The sequence below is a fragment of the Chelonia mydas genome, chromosome 3 (assembly GCF_015237465.2).
Source record: "Chelonia mydas isolate rCheMyd1 chromosome 3, rCheMyd1.pri.v2, whole genome shotgun sequence".
NCBI classification, from domain to species: domain Eukaryota; kingdom Metazoa; phylum Chordata; order Testudines; family Cheloniidae; genus Chelonia; species Chelonia mydas.
The window spans coordinates 111,986,637-112,009,936 of NC_057851.1; the positions used below are offsets into that span (position 1 = coordinate 111,986,637).

Sequence of the window (23,300 nt, forward strand, 5' to 3'; positions counted from 1 at the left end):
ACCCACTTCATCAGATGCATGGAGTGAAAATACAGGAGCAGGTATAAATACATGAAAGGATGGGGGTTACTTTACCAAGTGTGAGGTCAGTCTAACGAGATAAATCAATTAACAGCAGGATACCAAGGGAGGAAAAATAACTTTTGAAGTGGTAAGAGAGTGGCCCATTACAGACAGTTGACAAGAAGGTGTAAGTAACACTAGGGAGAAATTAGTATTAGGGGAAATTAAGTTTAGGTTTTGTAATGACCCAACCACTCCCAGTCTCTATTCAGGCCTAATGTGATGGTATCCAGTTTGCAAATTAATTCCAGTTCTGCAGCTTCACGTTGGAGTCTGTTTTTGAAGTTTTTTTGTTGAAGAATTGCCACTTTTAGGTCTGTTATTGAGAGACCAAAGAGATTGAAGTGTTCTCCTACTGGTTTTTGAATGTTATGGTTCCTGATGTCAGATTTGTGTCCATTTATTCTTTTGCGTAGAGACTGTCCGGTTTGGCCAATGAACACGGCAGAAGGGCATTGCTGGCACATGATGGCATATATCACATTAGTAGATGTGCAGGTGAACGAGCCCTTGATGGTGTGACTGATGTGGTTAGGTCCTATGATGGTGTCCCTTGAATAGATATGTGGACAGAGTTGGCACCGCGGTTTGTTGCAGGGTTTGGTTCCTGGGTTGGTGTTTTTGTTGTGTGGTGTGTGGTTGCTGGTGGGTATTTGCTTCAGGGTTGGGGGCCGTCTGTAAGTGAGGACTGGCCTGTCTCCCAAGGTCTGTGAGAGTGAGGGATCGTCCTTCAGGATACGTGTAGATCCTTGTTGATGCGCTGGAGAGGTTTTAGTTGCGGCTGTAGGTGACGGCTAGTGGCGTTCTGTTACTTTCTTTGTTGGGCCTGTCTTGTAGTAGGTGACTTCTGGGTATCCTTCTGGCTCTGTCAATCTGTTTCTTCACTTCATCAGGTGGGTACTGCAGTTTCAAGAATGTTTGCTAGAGATTCTGTAGGTGTTTGTCTCTGTCTGAGGGATCAGAGCAAATGCGGTTGTATCTTAGAGCTTGGCTGTAGACAATGGATCGTGTGATGTGGTCTGGATGAAAGCTGGAGGCATGTAGGTAAGTATAGTGGTCAGTAGGTTTCCAGTATAGGGTGGTGTTTATGTGACCATTGCTTATTTGCACTGTAGTGTCTAGGAAGTGGACATCTTGTATGGACTGGTCCAGACTGAGGCTGATATCTTGGTCTCCTTGGGATTCCATTATGTTTGGTGTGAAAAATGCACTAGGATTAATGCTGCTAAAATCAAACTTCTGCAGTGACTGGTTTGTGATTTCTACAACACAGACACACGGGGACATTCAATACTTACCCTTTTGGGAAACACACCGCCAATGGAGAGAGAAATGAGTACCCATAGAGCAGCATGGTGAGGCAGGCCCTCTGCATAGAGGTTCTATGATGTCCGCAGGAATGACTCCTGAATTCGTCATCATCCTATGCAGTTTGGAAACATACCACAGAGCTGGCAACCCCCTCATGTGGGGAAAGAATTTCTCCAGATACCCATGGTGTCAAAGTCACAGATATTTTAACTCATTTTTCTCCTCCCATTGGTTTTTCCATGGGAGAATGACATGGAGCCCTGATTAGAGATTTCAGGTTTTTCCCAAAACATGCATGCATAAATTTGGAATTGTGCTGAATACACACACATAACTTAACTTGTTAAAGCTAATTGTACCCATGGTCCTTCAGAGCTCACATTTATGAACTGAAAGAAACACAGATTTGTCTTTCTTAATTATCTTTCTCTGCAAGCTGTTTGCTCTCTTCCACTCTTCAGGGTACAAAGGAACAATAGGCCTTATCCTGTGGTCCATACTCAATTTTCATTCAGTCCTTTCTAGGGCAAGTTTTTCACTGAAACAAGAGATCCACAATCCAATGGCTGGAAGTTGAAGTTAGACAAATTCAAACTGGAAATAAGCTATACAGTTTTAACCACTGGAACAATTTACCAAGAGTCGTGGTGTATTCTCCAACACTGACAATTTTTAAATCAAGATTGGATGTTTTTCTAAAAGATCTGCTCTAGGAATTATTTTGGGGGAGTTCTATGGCCTGTGCTACACAGGAAGTCAGACTAGATAATCACAATGGTCCTTTCTGGCTTTGGAATCTATGAAAGGGGCTGAATAAAAACTATGCAAGGAGCTCAAGATTGGGCCCAACATTCAAAACAAAACGTATTTTTTAAAAATGTCTGAACACAATCGGTTAGTGGGCACATTTTCTAGCAAATCTAGGATTCCTCAGAGACAGGGTATGAAAATCTTATATGCCATGCACTTATACTTCATTACTTGGGTGGGTGTCATAAGAAAACAGGGGCAGAAGGGTAAAAAATTATATGACTAAAGAGTGGAATCTAGGTCCTTTGAGAATTTTCCTAGTTCACTCAGCTTCATGGCAATCACCAGGTGTCTACTGACTGACCAATTTTCCCCTAGTCTGGGAGTAACTGCTTTGCTCTGAATATGTATCCATCACGAGAGACAGAACAAGTTCTTTACTATAGTAGAAGAAAGGAGCAGCAAAGGAGAAATCTGATAAAAAGAGATTATCCTCACTAAAAACTAAAAATCTTCCCAAGGCCCTCACTCAATTACAGATTTTAATTCTTCTCCAAAAGATGGTATAATAACCATTAAAACAGAGGTCATTGGAAAATCCTAAAATCTAAATTCTACCCTGGAAACATTCATGTCCCAGTAAAGTAAATGGAACACATGCTTGGTACGATAAGGATGGTCTCTTTACTATGCTTATACAATGCCTGACACAGCAGGACAATGGTGTAATAACAATAATAATTATAAATAATAACAATAGCAACAATATCAATAGCAATAATAAAATGCATATAAAGGATACAATCTGGCCCCAAGTAATGGCGCATTGCATCTCTATGCATCATGCAGCAAAGGAGAACCAAACTAATCAGCTGGTACCAAAGGATTATAGCAATAGGATGATAAAATAAAGAAATAATATCTTAGGCTTATATAAGGCTTTTCATCTGACTCTTTGGTGGGGAAGAAATGCAAAAGGGCAAACCTAGGGACTTGCCATCCTCTGTAACGTTTTTCACCCCTCTCACATTTGAAGAACAAACATTAACTTTCACATATTTTCCCTCTGCACTATGGCCCATGTCCAAGAAGTGAGAGGGGAGGATCAATCCGGTGTCATACAGTCGATGAGCATTTTACACAGAAATCACCTCTCCACTGTAATTCAGACACCTATGTGGTGAACAAGGGTGTCACCTATGTGGGGGCAGATGGGGGAGGTATTTGTGTAGCATTGTTTGCTACACAAGATGGAGAAGAGGGGAAATTTTGGTGAGGAACACAACACAAAGCCCTATTTTTACCAAATGTGCATGAAGAGCAGCTAGGACACTAGTTATAAATGCTTCTTCCAAAAAAAACCCATCATCCAAAACATAATAGAACTTTAGGATAGATGCAGAGAAAACAGGAAGGAATATTTACAATGAAGTCCTAACAATAATTTATTTCACAAGTTAGTGTTAATTTTGAAATCTGCGAAACAAGGGCCGAACTCAAAGCGTTTCCTCTGGATTGGTAACTGAGCCAGAATTTGGCCCACAAAAAAAATCAGTGTAGGATAAGTAATTAAAATAACTAACTTTAAAAAATAAATTAAAAATGTCAGGTAGGGAATTTTGTATCAATGTTTAATCAATGTTTAATGCTTCTGGGTCATTCTCATGCTATGACTACAACACTTGCAGAGCCTGATTCTCTTCTCAGACCTGTTTTACACAGGTGTAACTTCACAGATTCTAAGGCCAGAAGGGACCACTGTGATCATCTCATCTGACCTCCTGCATAAAATAGGACTTCTCTGAATTAATTCCTTTTTGAATTAGAGCATATGTTTTAGAAAAACATCCAATCTTGATTTAAAAATTACTAGTGATGGAGAATCTACCACAACTCTTGGTTAATTACCCTCCCTGTTCCTCACTAGCTCCATGCATTTGAAGAAGTAGGTTTTTTACCAACAAAAGCTTATGACCAAATAAACCTGTTAGTCTTTAAGGTGCCACCAGACTCTTTGTTGTTTTTATTAAAAAGGAACTAGCCCTAAGCAACTTTTCTGAATCAGCAGAGCTATCCGTTTCTTATAACCCAGGATAAAAGGCAGAAATCAGTTATGGTGAAAGTTTGAAGTACACATCCAAAAAAAGGCAGAAGATATCAATCTAATGTATCATGAAAATGCTATGCAGGCATTTATTGAGAGCAATAAGAAGCAAATCAATTAAACTTACAGTAACACTACAGGACTAGTCACTGAACATAGCAAAGATAAATTATACACCCCTGAACCAGCCTGGCCCCAAGCGGCATTCAGTCCAAGAGCAATCAGGAAGTGATACCACTTCCATGTTTTAAAATTATGGTGGATGCTCCCAAGGATGCTCCCAAGTGGAACAGAAGCAGCACATTACATACTTGGCCTGGCCATACCCCCTTTCTGGCAATGCTTTTTGGTGTTTTTCCTATACATGAATTTTGCATCATTTTCAGTCTTTTGTAAGGTTTTGGGGAGGGAGGAGTTGTCTAAAATCCTTCTCTCCATCCCTCTCTCTCTGTTGTCACCTTCTTCTCCCCTCTCCCTACTGCCCCAATGAAATAAGAAATTTGGGGTGTTGTCTGTCCCTTTTTTACTGCCACCATATAATTTGGGGGGTTGAAAACTTCTCTCTCTCCTATTCTCCTTGGCTTTGCCTGCCACTCCATGAGAATCCAAAGGTTTCAGCTGCTGCAGTACCTCAGCAGAGAAATAAAATAAAGGGGAGACTAAAGTTGAATCCTCTAAGCCCAATACAGCCCTGAAGCACAGCTAACAATCTAGATGAGGGCAGTTTATTTTTCTGAAAAACAGGGACATGTCTCTTCATTCACCGTACAGGAGTGTTTTAGTGAACCCTGCCTGCACCTATTGAGGCGCTGGGGATGGGCGGGTTTGGCCCCACCCATATCTAAAGGACCCTCCCCTCAGCCAAAAGGGATGAGCCCCTGGACCTAGGCATAAACTCTGCCTGCAGCTGAGGAGGCAGAATGAAACTAGGGTGTTTTTTAGTGGAAGGGATGCTGCTCTCCAATTTACAGGCAAGCTGAAGACCTATTGTTCCAGAACTATGGACCTTACTGTGATCAAGAACATACAACCAGGCTTCTGGACACACCTGCCTGGGGACTGGTAATGGAAAACAAAGCCTTCTATCTTTGGATCCCAAGTTTGATTCTGAGCCATGCTGATAGTGTCAGAAAGTCATTACCATGTAATGGCTGTTTGGTGAGCAATGTGGAATAGGTTGAAAATATCAGTCCAGTTCTTAGTGACCATATCATAATAGGCATCTTGTTGCAGGTCTCATAGACTTATAGACTTTAAGGCCAGAAGGGACCATCATGATCATCTAGTCTGACCTCCTGCACACTGCCGGCCAAGAACATTGCCCAACCACTCCTGTAATCGACCCATAACCTTTGGCTAAGTTTCTGAAGTCTTCAAATCAAATTACAGAGGATCCACCATTTAATCTAGTGTAAACCTGAAAGTGACCCATGCCACATGCTGCAGAGAAAGGTGAAAAACCCCAGGGACTCTGGCAGTCTGACCTGGGGGAAAAATTCCTTCCTGACCCCAAATATGGCAATCACTTAGACCCTGAGCATGTTGGAAAACCCCACCAGCCAGACACTTGGGAAAGAATTCTCTGCAGTAACTCAGAGCTCTACCCGTCCAGTGTCCCATCTCCAGCAGCTGGGGATATTTGCTGTAGCAGTCACAGAGGGTCCACCTGCTATTGTAGGCAGTCTCAATATATCATCCCCTCCATAAACTTATCAAGCTCAATCTTGAAGCTAGTTAGGTTTTTTACCCCCACTGCTACCCTTAGAAGGCTGTTCCAGAACTTCACTCCTCCAGTGGTTAGAAACCTACATATAATTTCAAGCCTAAACTTGTTGATGACCAGTTTATATCCATTTGTTCTTGTGGCAACACTGGCGCTTAATTTAAATAATGCCTCTCCTTCCCTGGTGTTTACCCCTTTTGATGTATTTAAAGGAAGCAGTCATATATCCCCTCAGCGTTCATTTGATTGGGCAAAACAAAGCAAGCTCTTTGAGTCTCCTCTCAAAAGGTCACAGCAGAGGTCACAAAATGAATTGGTAAGGAGGCTGAACTACCATTTCATGCTAAGGCAAGAGCTGTTCTTTCTGGGACAGAGGACATCAGACTGTAGGGCTGAAAGTACAACACCTTTAACTGGTACTAAATCCACTTTAAACAGAAAAATAGATTTCTGCATACAGTACTTGTTGAATGCAGATGATCACAAAAGTTAGCTTTGCTCATACCAAGATCTTTATCATATTTTCATTGTCCAGCACTTTAAAGCTCAGCATTTACAGTCTGAATAGAGCATACAAATCTCTGTAAAAATATTTCTCTCCTAGAAATCACCTGCGACTTGCTATAAAATGTTTCTAATCAGTTATTAAATGTATTCACTTGATGCCAGAATACCTAAAATGATGTGTGATTTCTTAGAAGAAAGGAAATAAAAACATTTTATTTCACAGCGTGTTGTTGTTGCTATTTTCTTGATAAACCTCAAATCAAAATCATTTTTACCTAAGAATAGCAATCAATGTTTATTTTAAATTTAAGTACTTATTATAGGTCCATTATCAAGAAAGTTTCCTGACCTGTCAAGGTTCCTTCCCCACTCTGAACTCTAGGGTACAGATGTGGGGACCTGCATGAAAAACCCCCTACGCTTATTTTTACCAGCTTAGGTTAAAACTTCCCCAAGGTACAAACTATTTTATCTTTTGTCCCTGGACTTTATTGCTGCCATCACCAAGCGTCTAACAAATATGACAGGGAAAGAGCCCACTTGGAAACGTCTTTCCCCCCAAAATTCCCCCAAGCCCTAAACCCCCTTTCCTGGGGAAGGCTTGATAAAAAATCCTCATCAATTTGCAGAGGTGAACCCAGACCCAAACCCTTGGATATTAAGAACAATGAAAAAGCAATCAGGTTCTTAAAAGAAGAATTTTAATTAAAGAAAAAGTAAAAGCACTTGCCAGCCGCGGATTTTTCTTTGCTGTGTAGATGTACCCTATGAGGCTGAACACCTAAGAGGCAGCTGAGTCAAGCTTTATCCTACCATACTTTGAGTGACAGAACCAACACAGCTCAGTTTGCACAATGTCCTGCTTTGTACAAGGCAGTCACATAGTACTTCCTCCTGACTGTAGTAGCAGCCACTATGCTACCCGTTTTTCCAGGGCAAGGGATTTTGGCCAGTAAAGCTGAGCAGCTGTGATCCTACTGGCCATACCACAGCCCCCAAAACCATTGTCATCTTGTGTCATAAAAATAAAGGGAAGGGTAAACACCTTTAAAATCCCTCCTGGCCAGAGGAAAAACCCTTTCACCTGTAAAGGGTTAAGAAGCTAGGATAACCTCGCTGGCACCTGACCAAAATGACCAATGAGGAGACAAGATACTTTCAAAAGCTGGGAGGAGGGAGAAACAAAGCCTCTCTCTCTGTCTGTGTGATGCTTTTGCCGGGGACAGAACAGGAATGGAGTCTTAGAACTTAGTAAATAATCTAACTAGATATGCGTTATATTCTGATTTCTTTAAATGGCTGAGAAAATAAGCTGTGCTGAATGGAATGGATATTCCTGTTTTTGTGTCTTTTTGTAACTTAAGGTTTTGCGTAGAGGGATTCTCTATGTTTTGAATCTAATTACCCTGTCAGGTGTTTACCATCCTGATTTTACAGAGGTGATTCTTTTTACTATTTCCTCTATTAAAATTCTTCTTTTAAGAGTCTGAATGTTTTTTTCATTGTTCTTAAGATCCAAGGGTTTGGGTCTGTGGTCACATATGCAAATTGGTGAGGATTTTTATCAAACCTTCCCCAGGAAGGGGGGCTAACTTTTGGGAGGATTTTTGGGGGGAAAGACGTTTCCAAACGGACTCTTTCCTAATAATATACCGGTTAGACGTTTGGTGGTGGCAGCGAAAGTCCAAGGGCAAAAGGTAAAATAGTTTGTACCTTGGGGAAGTTTTAACCTAAGCTGGTAAAAGTAAGCTTAGGAGGTTTTCATGCAGTCCCCACATCTGTACCCTAGCGTTCAGAGTGGGGAAGGAACCTTGACATCTTGAAACAGATTAAACCTCTAAACATACAGATAATATGGATCCCCTTTTGAGGGGTCTCCACAACCTACTTCTATCCTGATCAGCAGAACTGCAGAGGTTCCATTGCCTTACATCCTCCAGTGCCTAGTTATCTGCAGAGGAGCAGGATTTGAGTTCAAAAAAGGATCATTACATAATGTTTATTACCTTGGCCAGATGAGTGTTGATCCATTTTGTGAAAGTCCTCTTTTGCACTGCCTCTTGCTCATCTGAAAAAAAAATGGAACCAATGTGATTAGACATTGCTAAAGCTCACTGGGGAGTTACATGATGGGGGGAACAATGTTCATTACATATCATGCAACAGCTCCACAAATGTCACTTTTTCTTGTAAATCCTGTTAATTTTGCCTGTAATTCCCCTGTAACAAAAAATTGTATATTCTCCCAGTAATGTCCCGACAGTTGTTTATTAGCAGTGCTTCACAGCAATGTTTAAATATCATACTTTCTTTGTGTTTTGGGAGAGAGTACAAATCGAAGTGCTTAAGTTAGACTCCTAAATCCATGTTTAGGCACTGAAAAAAGTGGCCTGATTTTTCAAGGTGCTGAACACTCACAACCTCCACTGTATTTTGCATCTCTGAAAATCAGACCACTTATTTAGGTGAACAACTATGGATTTAGAAGCCTAACTTTTTGGGACACTGCCAATATCTGACCAGCTGACAATGCACCCTAGCAAGCAGGAGCTGCTGGCATATCCAGTTTCTACAGTACTCTTGCTCTTTGCACTGGCTTAAGGAGTATGTCTGACATTACAATGAGCTCTGCCAATTCTCAACTGGTCCCTTGCAGGTTGCTGCCAGCTGATACAGGTGAAAACAGTTTCTGAACTAACTGTTGTAACCTATGCTGGGGTTACAGCTGTAAAAAGGAGAGAATCAGAGAGCCATAACTGGCTCCCTGAAGGTCCACCCCTTCTCTTGTGGTGAGTGAATTTTGGCACAGGAAAGAATTTTATACCACTGGGATCAAATGCATAAAGTTAATAGGGTTTTTTTTAAAGAACTACCTGTTTCACCAATAATGTCATTTTTTCATCACCACTGAATAGTTTTGAACATTGCTCTTACCCTACACTACAGAAAATTCAATGCTAGCTGAAGTTCTTTCTTTCTTTCTACAAGGATGCACTATGGTTCACCAGATGACACAGGTCTAAAGCCCAGAAACCTGGATTCTATTCCTGCCTCTGCTACTGACTTGTGGTGTGACCTTGAAAAAGTCATGTGAGCTCTCTTGATCTGTAAAAATGGTAGGAAATAATGTTTAATCACCTTTCTAATGTGCTTTGGGATTTAGAGATGAAAAGTGTTAAATAATATTATTCATAAAATGCCCTCTCATTTCTATTTTCATTGTGGTCATACTACCAAGTACTCTGACAATACTACCACTACCCCCACCGTCCCAGCACCACTGCCTTTCTAACTCTGGAATGTGTTACACCAATGTTATAAAGTAAAAACGTATAACTTTACATACAACGTTGATAGACATATTTTATCAGGACAACAATGCTCAGCAGACTATGAGTTTTCAAACGATACATCACAAGGAATACTTTGTACAACATTTAGCATAATCTTGTCAAAGTGGTGAGTAATAGTATAGACTGTCACAGTATGAAGGGTTTTATTTTACAACTAGCAGGACAGATATTTTAAATGGTTAGCACAGGGGTGGGCAAACTACGGCCCGTGGGCTGGATCTGACCCCTCAGGGCTTTGGATCCGGCCCGCGGGATTGCCACCCCCGGGCCCGGCAGCCCCCACGCCGCTCCAGGAACTGGCAGGCACCATGTCCCTGAGGCCCCTGGGGGTGGGGGGGGGCAGAGAGCTCCGCGTGCTGCTCTCACCTGTGGGTACCTTCCCTGAAGCTCCCATTGGCTGCGGTTCCCCATTCCCAGCCAATGGGAACTTCGGGAGAGGTACCCACAGGCAAGGGCAGCACATGCAGCTCTCTGTCCCGTCCGCCCCCGCCAGGGGCCGCAGAGACGTGGTGCCGGCCACTTCCCGGAGCGGCACAGGGCCGGGGCCAGGGCGGGCAGACAGGGAGCCTGCCTGGCCCCGGTGCACACCGCTGCCACCCCGGAGCCACTCTGGGTAAGCGGTGCCAGGCTGGAGCCCAAACCCCTGCCTGCACCCCAACCCCCAGCGTACCCCACACCCCTCCTGCACCCCAACTCCCTGCCCTGACCCCTCTGCCTGCACCCCAACCCCCTGTCCTGAGCCCCCTGCAGCACCCTGAACCCCTCCTGCACCCCAACCGCCTGCCCTGAGCCCCCCCGCACTCTGTACCCCTCCCTGCACCACTGCCCTGAGCCCCCCCACACTCTGCACCCCCTCCTGCACCCCAACCCTGTTCCCTGAGCCCCCTTGTACACCCCGCACCCCTCCTCTGCCCCAACCGCTTGCCCTGAGCCCCTTCCTGAACACCGCACCCCCTACCGCACTCCCTCCCGCACTCCAACCCCCTGCCCCAGCCCTATATTCATGGCCCTGCAAGTAATTTCCCCACCCAGATGTGGCCCTCAGGCCAAAAAGTTTGCCCACCCCTGGGTTAGCATATACACAAGGAAGGACAGTAAAAGAGGGGGAAATACACTGATAAAATGGCATTACATATACTAGTGAGATGTGTTCACCATGAATAAAAGTGGTGAACTTTTTATAATTATAGTATTTATCCTCTACTGTACATTATTGGAGCTATGAACTGAACTGAGGAAATAATTTGAAACTTGCAAATTACTTTTGCACTCTTAATTTTGTTAATCTTTTTTATGGTTGGTGAGTCTGACCCAGTTTTCCCTTGTTAAGTTCACTCAGCTTTTAGAGATTCTATTGGTTCCACTAGTATTTCCCTTTATATAGGTATAAGGAATATCATTGAAACTGATAGGGGACCTCTCAAAATTGAATGAATTTTTAAAGAGCAACAACTGCACCTGCCAATACACAGAGTTGCAGTTATGAAATTATATATAATTTGTAAATCTGTATAATTTAGAAAAAGGAATATTGACGTGCAATAGTAAAATTGTTACGATAAAATATTTCAAATCTAACTGACTATAACAAACATAAAAATGATCGTAGATGAAAACAAAATAAATCATTTTCAGTTACGTGTGCAACAAGACTATATTCAGGAGTGTTTATTTTGGTAACCAATGTAAACAGGGTATTTCATGTGTGATGTGCAGTAAGTCATAAAGGCCAAACTCGGAACCGATGAGCATTTGCTCATGTAAGTAACCTCATTAATTTTAGTGGAACTACTTGCAGAGAAAAGTACACTTCAACCTGAATAGGAATTTGGGACTGAGACACAGAGGCTACGTCTACACAGGGATAAAAACCCCATGACTGGCCCAGGTCAGCTTAGTCAGGATCATGGGTCTTGACCTGTGGGACGGAAAAATCGCTATGTAGATGTGCAGGCTCAGGCTGGAGCCTGAGCTCTGGGAGGCTGGAGGATCCCAGAGCTCGGACTCCAGCCCAACCATCAGCACAGAGATTTTTAGCTGCACAGCCCGCATCCAGCAAGCCCAAGCCAGCTGTGGCCATGCCAAGGGTCTTTTAGTCCTGGGTATATGTACCCAGGGAGCAAAATTAATCCCTGATTGTTATTTCATTCACACCCATGTTTATTAGGAGTAAATCAATTTAAATCAATAGTGTATCAGACCAGAGATGAGAATTGGGCAATTAGAATTCAACTTTCAGTTCGAAGAAATAAAACAAAAGGGAAAAATAATCAATTCTGGCCTGCTCCCTCCTAGGCAGAACACCCACAGAGTTTATTGACTGCCCTTCTGACAACATACTGAAAATCAGGTGAAACACCTGCTCTGAACTCCTAGCTACTAGCAGCTGACCTATGGTAGGCATAGCCAGTTTAGATCAGCAGATAAGAGAAATATTCTTTAATGTGACCCATCCCAAAGCAAAATCTGTTGACTCATATACCTTACCATCTCTAAAATAACTATTTTCAATAGTTTCCTACTTTTTAGTACTTATTCTTTAAAACTGTAAAATAAATAGACTGAATTACACCATTTAGAGATCCAAGACACAAGTAAAATAGAAAAGTGGTTTGATTTTTACAAATACCATGGGAATTTAGCATGTACTTTTTACAATTTCCATAGAGAGGAGGGCAGTTCTTTCCATTTGTTAAGATAATCTGAATTCTCCTTAGATCTCACATTTCTCCAAGAACACAAGACACAAACATTTTACAATTTTTACACACTGTATGCCATTGCTTCCCGCACTTACAAGGGTTGTCAGTGCTTCAAATTGCACCACTTACCCAGCTGGTATTGAAAGAATCCGGTCACCAAATTTAACGACGTAACCTTTTTGCCACTAGCATCTTTGTAACGAGCCATTGCTGCTGCTGCTACTTTTGCATCTTATATAGTAAGCCTCTGTTATTTAGACTTGAGCTAAGAGGTAATTTTTCAGCAAAGATCACATTATTTCCTCCACCAAAAATGCATGCTTCTTGCATAAATCCCTCCACGTTTCCCATTTAAAGTGGGATCACATTAATGCAGGTTTTTATAGCATCTTTCACATATTTTTTCATATTACCCGACAAAGCCAGCTTTCTTCTGAGTAACAACCCTGCTGGTCTCACTGCCATCATTCCTCCTAACTGTTTTCCTGAGGAAAGATTCTATTTTGTAAGCCCCAGCCAATCGGATAGTGGAAATCTGTGATGTCAAGAGCCTGAATAATTTATCCAGGAATTGGGACAACCCAAGTGTAATGCTGAGAACCTAAAGCAGCAGGCTGTGTGGCTGTAAAAAGCAATTCAAATTTCTCACCAGAACTTTGATAGTAATGTAACGTACAGTAAGCATAAAAACACTGAATAAAATATTCTGTTACTGCTTGGCATGAAAATATGTATGTAGCTTTTAAAAACAACCACTTGGATTCATCTTATCACACTGTATGTTTAGACATGGATGTCCTTCAGCTTGTATCTGAAGTACTGAACTGGAAGAGATAATGAGTAATGAACCTGAAAAGACATATATGCCAGTTAGCTTTTAATAATGTATTAGAACTATTTTATAGTGAATATGAAATATATCTAGTGATGCACAGAATTTTGTAGTGTATTTGAGGAAGCATTCTACATGCTGAAAAATGTGAAAATATGCAGTATTTCCTAGTCCATATAGCAAAGAATCTGAGGTGTGTAGGTTTGAAATAGACTTTGTTTTGCTGTACTAAAATAAATATAGTTATGACCAATAAGATCTGGAGAACATGTAAATGTGATGCACATTCTGTTTATCCTAGCAATTGAATAGCATATAATTTTGAAGAGGGAAAAATTTGTCCACTTTGTGTGTGCTGTTTTATGTAATGTATCTTACTTGTACAGGCTTTTTAAATTCACTTTAATAAATTAAATTTGGAGGTTCAAATTCTGCCTGCAGTTATGCCTGTGTAACCCCCATGAATTTATGCAGATGTGGCTAAAAGAATTTGGGCCTGGAATTTTTATAGAATACCTTTCCTTTATTTGACTTGAAGTGTTTACATATTTTTACAAGTCTTTTTTTTCCCTAATGCATCTCTAACAAATGACTTTTTCAGGTAGCTCAAAAATAAGCAAAGACAATAGTAACTGGCTATTTTTGTTTACAATAACAATGGATAAGATGCTATGAAAGATGAACAAAAATAATTTTCTACTTTTAGACATTTGCAGATATGTTGCAGAAATCTTCAAGAGCAACATGATCTGTGGACAAAGCCATTCAGTTATCAATTATTATTATTTTATTTTAAGCTGCATGGCCCCTACTTTACACTTCTCATGCAGGCAAAACTCCCTTTAGTCTTGAACATGGAGTGTAGACTTAGGCTAACTGAATAATACTATGAGATATTTAGCAGATAATGGAGAGATTTTCAAAGGCCCAAATGGTAGATAGGTGCCTAATTCCCACTGAAAATTAATGACAGCTAGGCGCCTAACTATATCTGTACTTTAAAAGGTTGGCAGCACTGGTCCTACAACATTGTCCACACAATGTTTCTGCTAAAGTTTATGCAAAGCAACACAGCTCCATTGAACAATGTGTACTATTAAATTATAGAGCTGCGCCACTAAAATATATCTTCTGATAGCTTCTTAGGCTACCATACAGATTGTTTGCTCTGATGAAACAAAAAAGTGTTCCAGCGCTTACTTTTCCCCACAAAATCTCAATTTTTTTGTAATTTAGTCTTAAAAACTATAAAGAGTTTCTCATTAACCTGCTTTCCTTTTTACTTTCCAGGGGGATTTCAGAGCTGCTAGGAATAGTGTCAAGAGAGCCATAATTGCACAGAAGAGTGCCAAATCAGCTACAGCATGTCAAGATGTCATCTGAGAACATGTAACAGTCGGCATACAGAGATGTGAATGGCACTGCTCAAGGAAAGTTCCTTTGGTCAGTAGTTTGGCATTGGCACTGTAAAGTTTCAAGTGAGCAATATTATATGGCAATTTCCATCTCCATTAAGCCAATTTTAATTTAAAGCAGCTGTACAAAGGCTTGCCAAGTCAAAGCAACAATGTGGACTCTTATAAAAGGTAGCAATGTTCTAAGCTTACATAGTAGTTATTGCACATCTGCTCCTCTGAGTACATGAATTACCCCATTCAGACTTACTGGACAAAGGGGAACCAGGAAAGACTTAACTGTATTTTTTGTATTTTTAATTATTTTTTTACAGGCCTGTGCCAGAACTATGCCTCTTTCACAACAAAAAGGAAAATGATAGCAATGCTAAAACCAGTGTATGCTTTGTAACTTGCTAAGCCTATCCTGTCTGCTTCAATCAGGACAGAAATAAATGATGGGGAATAGGAGAACAGTGGAAGAAAATGAAGGTAGATGAAAAGAGATTCAACACCAACAGCAAAACAGAAGCCACTGAAATTCAAGAGTGTGCATGCACTGATGTTGGGAGAGGCAATATTTTTGAGATACTCTATGTATTCACATGGATTTTGCTCCCACCCCTCCCCCCCCCATTTTTTTTTTTTTTTTTTTTTTTTTTTTGTGGTGAAGGGAAAAAAACTGAAGACATTTTATCAGGCCTTAGTGGTCAGTTAGTGTCCTGGCTCTGAGACCTGGTCTGTCTGTTATTTGGAGAGTGTGAAACCTTCTCCAAGTGGTGGACATGGTTGAGGAGACAGAAAAGTAAAAGTACAGTATATCACCTGTTTTTATATGCAGTAGATGGTCGTTGGCTTGATTAGGACCAGGGCAGTTGTGGTTATTGCCGGCATGGAGTTTGCTATAAATATTTTATTTTTTTCCCATTTCTAAAACAGAAAAGATGCCCATCCAAAGCTCTAGGAGCCCTGCCATCTCTTAAAATCATGTACGAAATTAGTCAATCGCCCAAATCAGCTTTACCCCTTAACAAATCCAGGTATAGTCAAGTATTAAAAGTAAATGAATCAGTAGGACATTCTGCCTCAAATTCTGTTCCAATCATCCTATACTCTTACCCTCCTCAAAATGCCACAAAAACAGGCTTGCAGCGTGCCTGCACAGTTGACATATTTGGGCTATTTCTGACCAAGGTGAGGAATAAATTCAAAAATCTAGGAGTTCTCATGAAGAACAACTTGCCAGCAGCTCCCTCTCACACATAAGAAGAAAACTTATTGTGCCTGCCAACGTGCCATATTTACAGTTCTATAAGGATACCAAAGGATTAATATACCACAGACTTTCCCAAGAAAACTACAGCAATGTCAAAATCACTTTCTGGTGGAAACTGTTGCAGAGGTCAGCACAAAAGAAGAAAACTGGGTAAAATGATATTGAAACAGATTCTGGACTATGTGCCTGCCAGTTTTTTTCAAGAAGTAAACTTACTGCTAGCTTCACAATAATTGTTCACTTACACTGAGGATATGTAACAGAAAAATGAGTTGGAAATGCACTTATTTACATTTACAAACTAACAGCCTACCCTCCCTGGTTCAGTTTTTTCTCATTTAGAGAGGAGGAACAAATTAGTTTGGACTCATTGATGGCACTTTCTGGGAGCCTGATTTGCCTCCCCGCCGCTACTCCATGGATCTGGAATGGGGGTTGCTACTTGGAACACACAGATTTCAGGAGATCAGTGGAAGCCAGCGCCGTCTGCACAGAAGCCCAGTGCTTCTGTACTATCTCCTGGCCCAGATTCATGGCAGCACCTTCAGGAGTTGTGCTCTCATTGTGTCACCAACTGCTGCTGCCACAATCCCCTGGGAGGGTTCCCTGATCTGTGAGAGAACCCACATAAATTAATGCAAACAGAATCAACATTAATTTATGGTGAAAATCTGCATGGGGTTGAGGGTTTGGGATGATGCTACAGACAGTGACTTCTCTACGACCTGTCCCCCTTGTTCCCATCTGTGGATGCCAGTCCCTGCAGCATACTCACACATGGGTTTCCGAACGGTTGCGGGTAGAGAGGCACGCACTATAGAACCAGCTGTCCCCCACTTCTGCAGCATGCCTGCCTGGCTGGGTCTGCTACATTTTGTTCTCCACTATTGGTAGCACAGGAGCATATTTAGCCCCATACACTGATTATAATTGCATTTCATCCCTACAGCATTTCCCCTGTGAACTGCAGCTCTTTTATTGTTCTTATTACCTTTATTAACCTTTGTCTTAATCTCCTTGGGGATTTAAATGCATGTGTTCCTTCTCCCCTCTGTTTCTGCTAAATGATTATTGTCCTAGCCTGTATTCATTGGGATGTATATGTATTTTTTTCTTTTTAACCCTCTCTTCTTTCATTCTGACATTAAAAAGTATTTGATTATTTTCTTGTTAATAAAATAAAATAAAGCTTCGAACCAGCTCCAATAAGCCTTCCCTTTCTGGTATCTAGGGCAGTCAACTCATAAGGACCAATATTAGACAACAATCCTCATTTCAGTGTGGTGACCTGAGGCTTTCTCCACTCAGAAATCCTGATATTGCACAGAGAATTGTTTGACCTGTGTGGATTATATTACCTTCCTTCATACTATTCTCAATGAAGTGAGTAAAGTTGCAAATGAAAACAACCTCCTATTGCAAAATCATTGCTATAATTTTCAAGAGATTTACATGCATTTAATCTGCCTTTCAAGGCACTAATCTAAAGCTGGTTATTAGCTAAAATCAGTATAATCAACAATTGAGGTGCTTATTTGAAGTGAATGTAGTGCTTGTGAAAGGTGCCAGATTGGCAGCCCTAGTAGCCTAATTGCTTTATTCACAGACCGGGTACAGCAGAAGCAGCACAAGCTTCTGCCTCCACATGCCTCCACCCTGACCTAGATGGATCGTCTCTCGGGGTGACAAGGTACTTCATTTTCAATACTGGTATAACTCCCAGCCTCTCTGTTGAGACTACCAGAAAGGAAGCCAATAAATGCCAATGGGTGATGATCAAAGAGACAAGGTGGGTGAGGTAGTATCTTCTATTGAACCAACTTCTGTTGGTGAGAGAGACAAACTTTCCAGCTTACACTGAGTTCTTTTTTAGGGCTAGGAAACATACTCAGAGTGTCATAGATAAATACAATGTGGAACAAATTATTCAGCAAGGGAGGAGGATCCAAAAACCCAGGCTTCAGCCTGAGCCCGAATGTTTACACTGCAATTAAACTGCCCTGTATCCTGAGCCCCACAAGCCCAAGTCAGCTGACACAGGCCAGCTACAGTCGTAATACTGTCTCAGAGAAGTCTGTCTGATCTATGAGCGCCCTTTTCCTTAGCTTCCTTTGCAACATGCAGAGAAGTAGTTGTAAAGTAGTCAGCAACAGCAGAGTGGATGCAAATGTGAAAATGGTCTGATTTTGCTGACCGGGGTGTGTAGCATGTCTGCATCTGCAGCAGAGTCTGGGGTGTTGCCAACAAATGGGAAAATGCAGTATTGCTAACTCCAAGAGTTCTAAAATCAGAGCAAAATCCAAATTAGACCCAGATGATTTATTTCCAACCTCAAACGTATGTGCAATCCATTCCTGGTACATTTGTGCCTGTGTCCTAAATACCTATTATGGCAGCATTGAGAGCAGCAGCATGTCCTGAAATGATCAGGAAAATACTCACCTGGGGATAGTTGATACTGCACTTTCTGTTTCCCAGTCAGAAAGCATTGCATTAGATTCAGCCATGCAGTCCTCTTCACCAGCACAACCCTCACCCCAAACCCAGAGACACCTCAGAGCTTTTCATTTGTTTTGTCTGGGACATTAACCATAGGTGACCTAGCCCACTTTAAGCCTTGATAATAGCATTTCTTTCGGTAGTGGATTAACGCTGGGAGGCTTCACTGAGGAAGCATGTTTTGAAGAGGAGCAGGAAATTGCTTGCCACTCGAGGTTATGGTGAGCGTTCCAGAAGTAAGGAACAGCAAAGAAGGTGTTTCATGTGCTACACTCCCTCCGAGGTCCATGCAGGTTTCTACAGGAGACACTCCTTTTTTCTGAACTGAAAATAGAGATTTGTATTGAAAACCTTGAATAACCACCTGTCATAACCAAAGTAGTGCTGTCCAGCCTGAAGTAGAGTTGTTTTCATCACAACAAACTCCTAATCGCTCAGGAACAAGGGATTTTTACATCAGCCGAACTGACACTTCAGGGTCCAAAATATCCCGCACTCCAGAACATGATTTCCAAGTTACAAGGTCCAACACAGGATATGAAACCCTTGACAGTGTGTTAATAGACCACAGAAGACATGAACCCTTAAGGAGTGTGACTAACAGATTTTGAGACTTCTCTTTGGGCTGCCATGAATACCTGAGCATTAAAGGTAAAATCCTGCCTTCACTGAAGTCAATGTGAGTTTTATCATTGATTTCAATGAAGTCAGGATTTCACCCTAAGCCTCACATCTCTGCACATTCCTTACAATATACATCTATCTCAAAAATGAAAACTTGTCAGCGTAGTGGTTACATCTTAACCTTATGAGACTGCTACCAAATTTATGTCAAAAAGGCACCAGTTTTTCTCCACTGGTATCATGAAGCTAGCTCACAGTGATAACACTACACTCATATTCAGTGCCCATTCTTGCAGTCCTTATTCAAGCAATATTCATATGGATTCAAATGGGAGTTTTGCTTGAATAAGGTCTATAGGATCCTGCAGACATCTCCATCTTTCCTCATGTCAGTATTCCCACTGAAGTCATAGAAATACTCACTGACCCATAATCATTTTCAGTGACCAGTACTGATAACTACCATATGAAAATACTGCAAGTGTTCATTCTTAGACCAGGACACAAAATACCTTTTTTCTTTTAAACACCATTAAACAAATATCATCATTTCAGTATGGGACATTGGGGGGAGGAGAATCCCTAAATAAATAAAATAATACATAGTCTTTATTTTATTTTCAGTCATGTTTCACCAGTTATATTGACTTCTGTATTTTGGAGATGCCCTAATTCAATCAGAATCAGAAGCTAAATGAAACACAGGCCTTTACCAAGGAAACCTCTCAGCAGCCCAGCAGAATTATCCTCCAGGCATTGCTATAGCAACCCCACTGTATAGGCATTTCCATCATTATCCTTTTTTCTTGTCCTCTGACGCCCCACCAGCTTCACTGCTCCTCTGACTCCAACTATTGCACAAATGCCAAGAGATTTTCATACAACTTTGGGACGAACGGAGGAAAAATGTGATTTTTATAAATTTCCTATTTAAACAGTATTACACTACTACAAATATTATTTTGGACAAACAAGAATAGAAGAAGAATCTTAGAAACATACAGTACCAAAGTTTGTCAGTGAAAAAAGCATTCCAGGCACAGGCTATCAGTAATGAAGACAAGAGAAAGAAAAACTATTGTTCTGTTAGCATATTGCTTAGTATTTCTACATTTCTGGTGGCAATGGAATCCCCAGAAAGAATCTCTACTTCAGAATAAACATCCCCAAAAAGTTATAAAAATAACGTATGATATATTAAGAAGGCTCCATAGCGGAGAAAAAAGGATCATTAAGAGTAATCTCAAAACAGCAAACAAAGCAACATTTAGATCTAATAAAATAATAAAATATTTGCAAACACTTTATATTGTCTAAATAAATATTTTGCTTGGGTAATATGTGAAAAACAATTTTTCTAACATTTTAGCTTTAATCAAAAAAGAACCACTTTAGAAACAAATTCCATGTCAGAGTTATAAAGGGTTTCTATTTTGCTTCTGATTTTTCATTTTAATAACCACCAAAATATATCTAGATAATGTTATAATAATTACATGCACTTTTAAATATTTTGTTGAAAACAATAGTGTATATTACCTATTCTTGCACTAATAGAAAAACATGTCTGTTCTAAAAAGAGACATTTTCTGCAATTAAATCTCAGTGATTTTTATAATAAAGTGGCCAAAATTAAATGAAATGAAAAGTATTATTGAAAAGGGCTTATTCTTATCAGAAAGTAAAAGAGAAGTCACTAAAATCATAATGTCACGGTATCACTTCAAGCAGATTATGCTTTCCAGCCAAAACTACTGTATGTTCAAAGCTCATTTAACTTATGATTTATACAAAGTACAATGCTTTTTATTTACTCCGTGGACAGTCTGGATGACTTCCAAAGTTCTTCTCTTGAGAACACATTGCAATATTACAACATAATAGAGGCATGATGTTCCATTAACGTGTACCCAGAGGAAGGAATACAGTTCTTCTGGATGCAGGAGGAGTATGAGAAGTTAGTTTTTTGAATGTGCTCTGAGGGCTAAATTATGAATCATTTATTTGCACATGAAATCCTTTTGAAGTCAGTGGGACTACTGCTATGAATAACTGCTTACCAATGTGAGCAAGAGATTCACAATCTTGCCCAAAGTAATCAGAAGAGTTTCTTGAACCTTGATCCTACCAACACTTAAGAACATGTGTAACTTTATGCATGTGGGCTATCCCACTGACTTCAATGGATTAGCCGTGTGTGTAAAGTTATGCACATGCCTAAGTGTTTGCTAGATGAGGGCCTTAGATTGCAAGCTCTTTGGAGCATGGACTGTAGTATACTGAAGCTACATCCATGTGAAAGAATTCACTCCTTTGAGAAATCATTATTACAACACAGTAACACAAAAGAATATCAGTTGATTAAAAAAAACCTTCAACTGTAGCAAATGATTATTTACAGCCATTCAGAACAGGGCTCCAAACGGAATCAATTTTCTAAATAACATGCTACTATGTTAAATATTTTTAAAATTCATCTACTAAATAATAATTGTCCCAATTCTGCTACTCTTACTTAGGCTGAGAAGTATCTTACTCAGTGAGTAGTCCCAAGGGGGAAATCAATGAGACTGCTCACTAAATAATGTACTACTCAGCTTGAACAAGGCAAGCAGAGAAGGACCACTATGATTAAATATCCTACAATGGTTGGTTTTCCAAGAATTGTTTATTTCTCTGTGTCCATCCTGAACATCTCACATCACATCACAGACCCACAAAGCAAGGGAAAACCATAAAATAGCATTATTATAAAAAATACTACCCGGGGGTAAAATATATGCTCCGGATCCTCAATCCAGGGGAGCGAAAGTTGGTAGAACTAAGTAAGGGATAAAAGGTAGTATGGGGAATTAAGTTTGTACATTTGTATCTGTACGCAAATGCCAGAAACCCCAAAACACAACATTTATAAAACATGGTAATTCTAAGTTAAGGTTCATCTTTTGCAAAAGTACACATTGGAAAACATGGAAATCCAGAATTAAAGGTATTTTGGAGAATTTACAATCTGTTTTATAACGTAATATGAAGCCTGGGAACCTCACTGATGAAAATTTTGTTTGAAAGCCAATATGCTGCAAGTGTAGCCATATTATTGTTTAATGTCTACCGAGGCTTTTCATGCCTTTGGCCTGAAAATTCCCTGGATTCTCCAAGCTGCATATGTGAACACACTCTAGGATCACAAGGAACAAGTTTATTTTTTTCTGAAAACTCTGGAATAAATTCTATTGGTGTAAACTGTCACAGCTCCATTGACTTCAACAAAGCTGCACCAATTTACACCAATGGGTAATGAAGTCCTCTATTTCTTTTACCTGGAAATGAAGTTGCAAAAAATTAACATATTAACAACTTCTGTGGTACAGGCTATTATGTTCTCTGCTATCGCAGGCAGTCTTTACACACACAAAGAAGAAAAATCTAAAATGAAAAGACAGTTACCTTTCCCATAACTGGTGTTCTTCAAGATGTGTTGCTCATGTCCATTCCATATTAGGTGTGTGTGTTTGCCACATGCACTGGTGCCAGAAGTTTTTCCCACAGCAATATCCATAGGGGACCAGCTCTGGCGCCCTCTGGAGTGGCACCCACATGGTGTGGTATAAAGAGCACCTCCAGCTCCCTTCTTGTCAGCAACTCCGACAGTGGGGAAGGAGGGCAGGTCATGGAATGGACATGAGCAACACATCTCAAAGAACATCAGTTATGGAAAAGGTAACTGTCTTTTCTTCTTTGAGTCCTTGCTCATGTCCATTCCATATTAGGTGACTCCAAAGCAGTACCCCTAGAGGTGGGTAGGAGTTCATGGATGTGTAGATTGCAACACAGCTCTGCCGAACCCAGTGTTGTCGCTGGCCTGCTGAGTGATGACATAACGAGCAGTAAACGTGTGGACAGAGCACCACGTTGCAGCTCTACAGACATCCTGGATAGGGATGTGTGCCTGGAAGGCCGCCGAAGACGCCTGAGCTCTCGTCGAGTGGGTTCTGACAACTGGCAGCAGTGGAACCCCTGCCAAGTCGAAATAGGTCTGTATGCATGCGGTGATCCAATTGGAAATCCTCTGCAAGGACACCGTGTGACCCTTCATCCTATCCACTGTAGCGATTTACGGAAAGGCTTGGTACGTTCTAAGTAAAAAGCCCAGGCCCTCTGG

At 40.8% G+C, this 23,300-nt stretch overlaps 1 protein-coding gene across 1 annotated transcript in view; it reads right to left on the bottom strand.

The window, feature by feature from the left end:
- Nucleotides 1-23,300, bottom strand: part of SYNE1 (spectrin repeat containing nuclear envelope protein 1) — a 497,076-nt gene that overhangs the window by 403,739 nt on the left and 70,037 nt on the right. Inside the window, 1 exon segment of the mRNA XM_043543166.1 lies at nt 8,465-8,526. Coding sequence (XP_043399101.1) covers nt 8,465-8,526 — 62 coding nt within the window.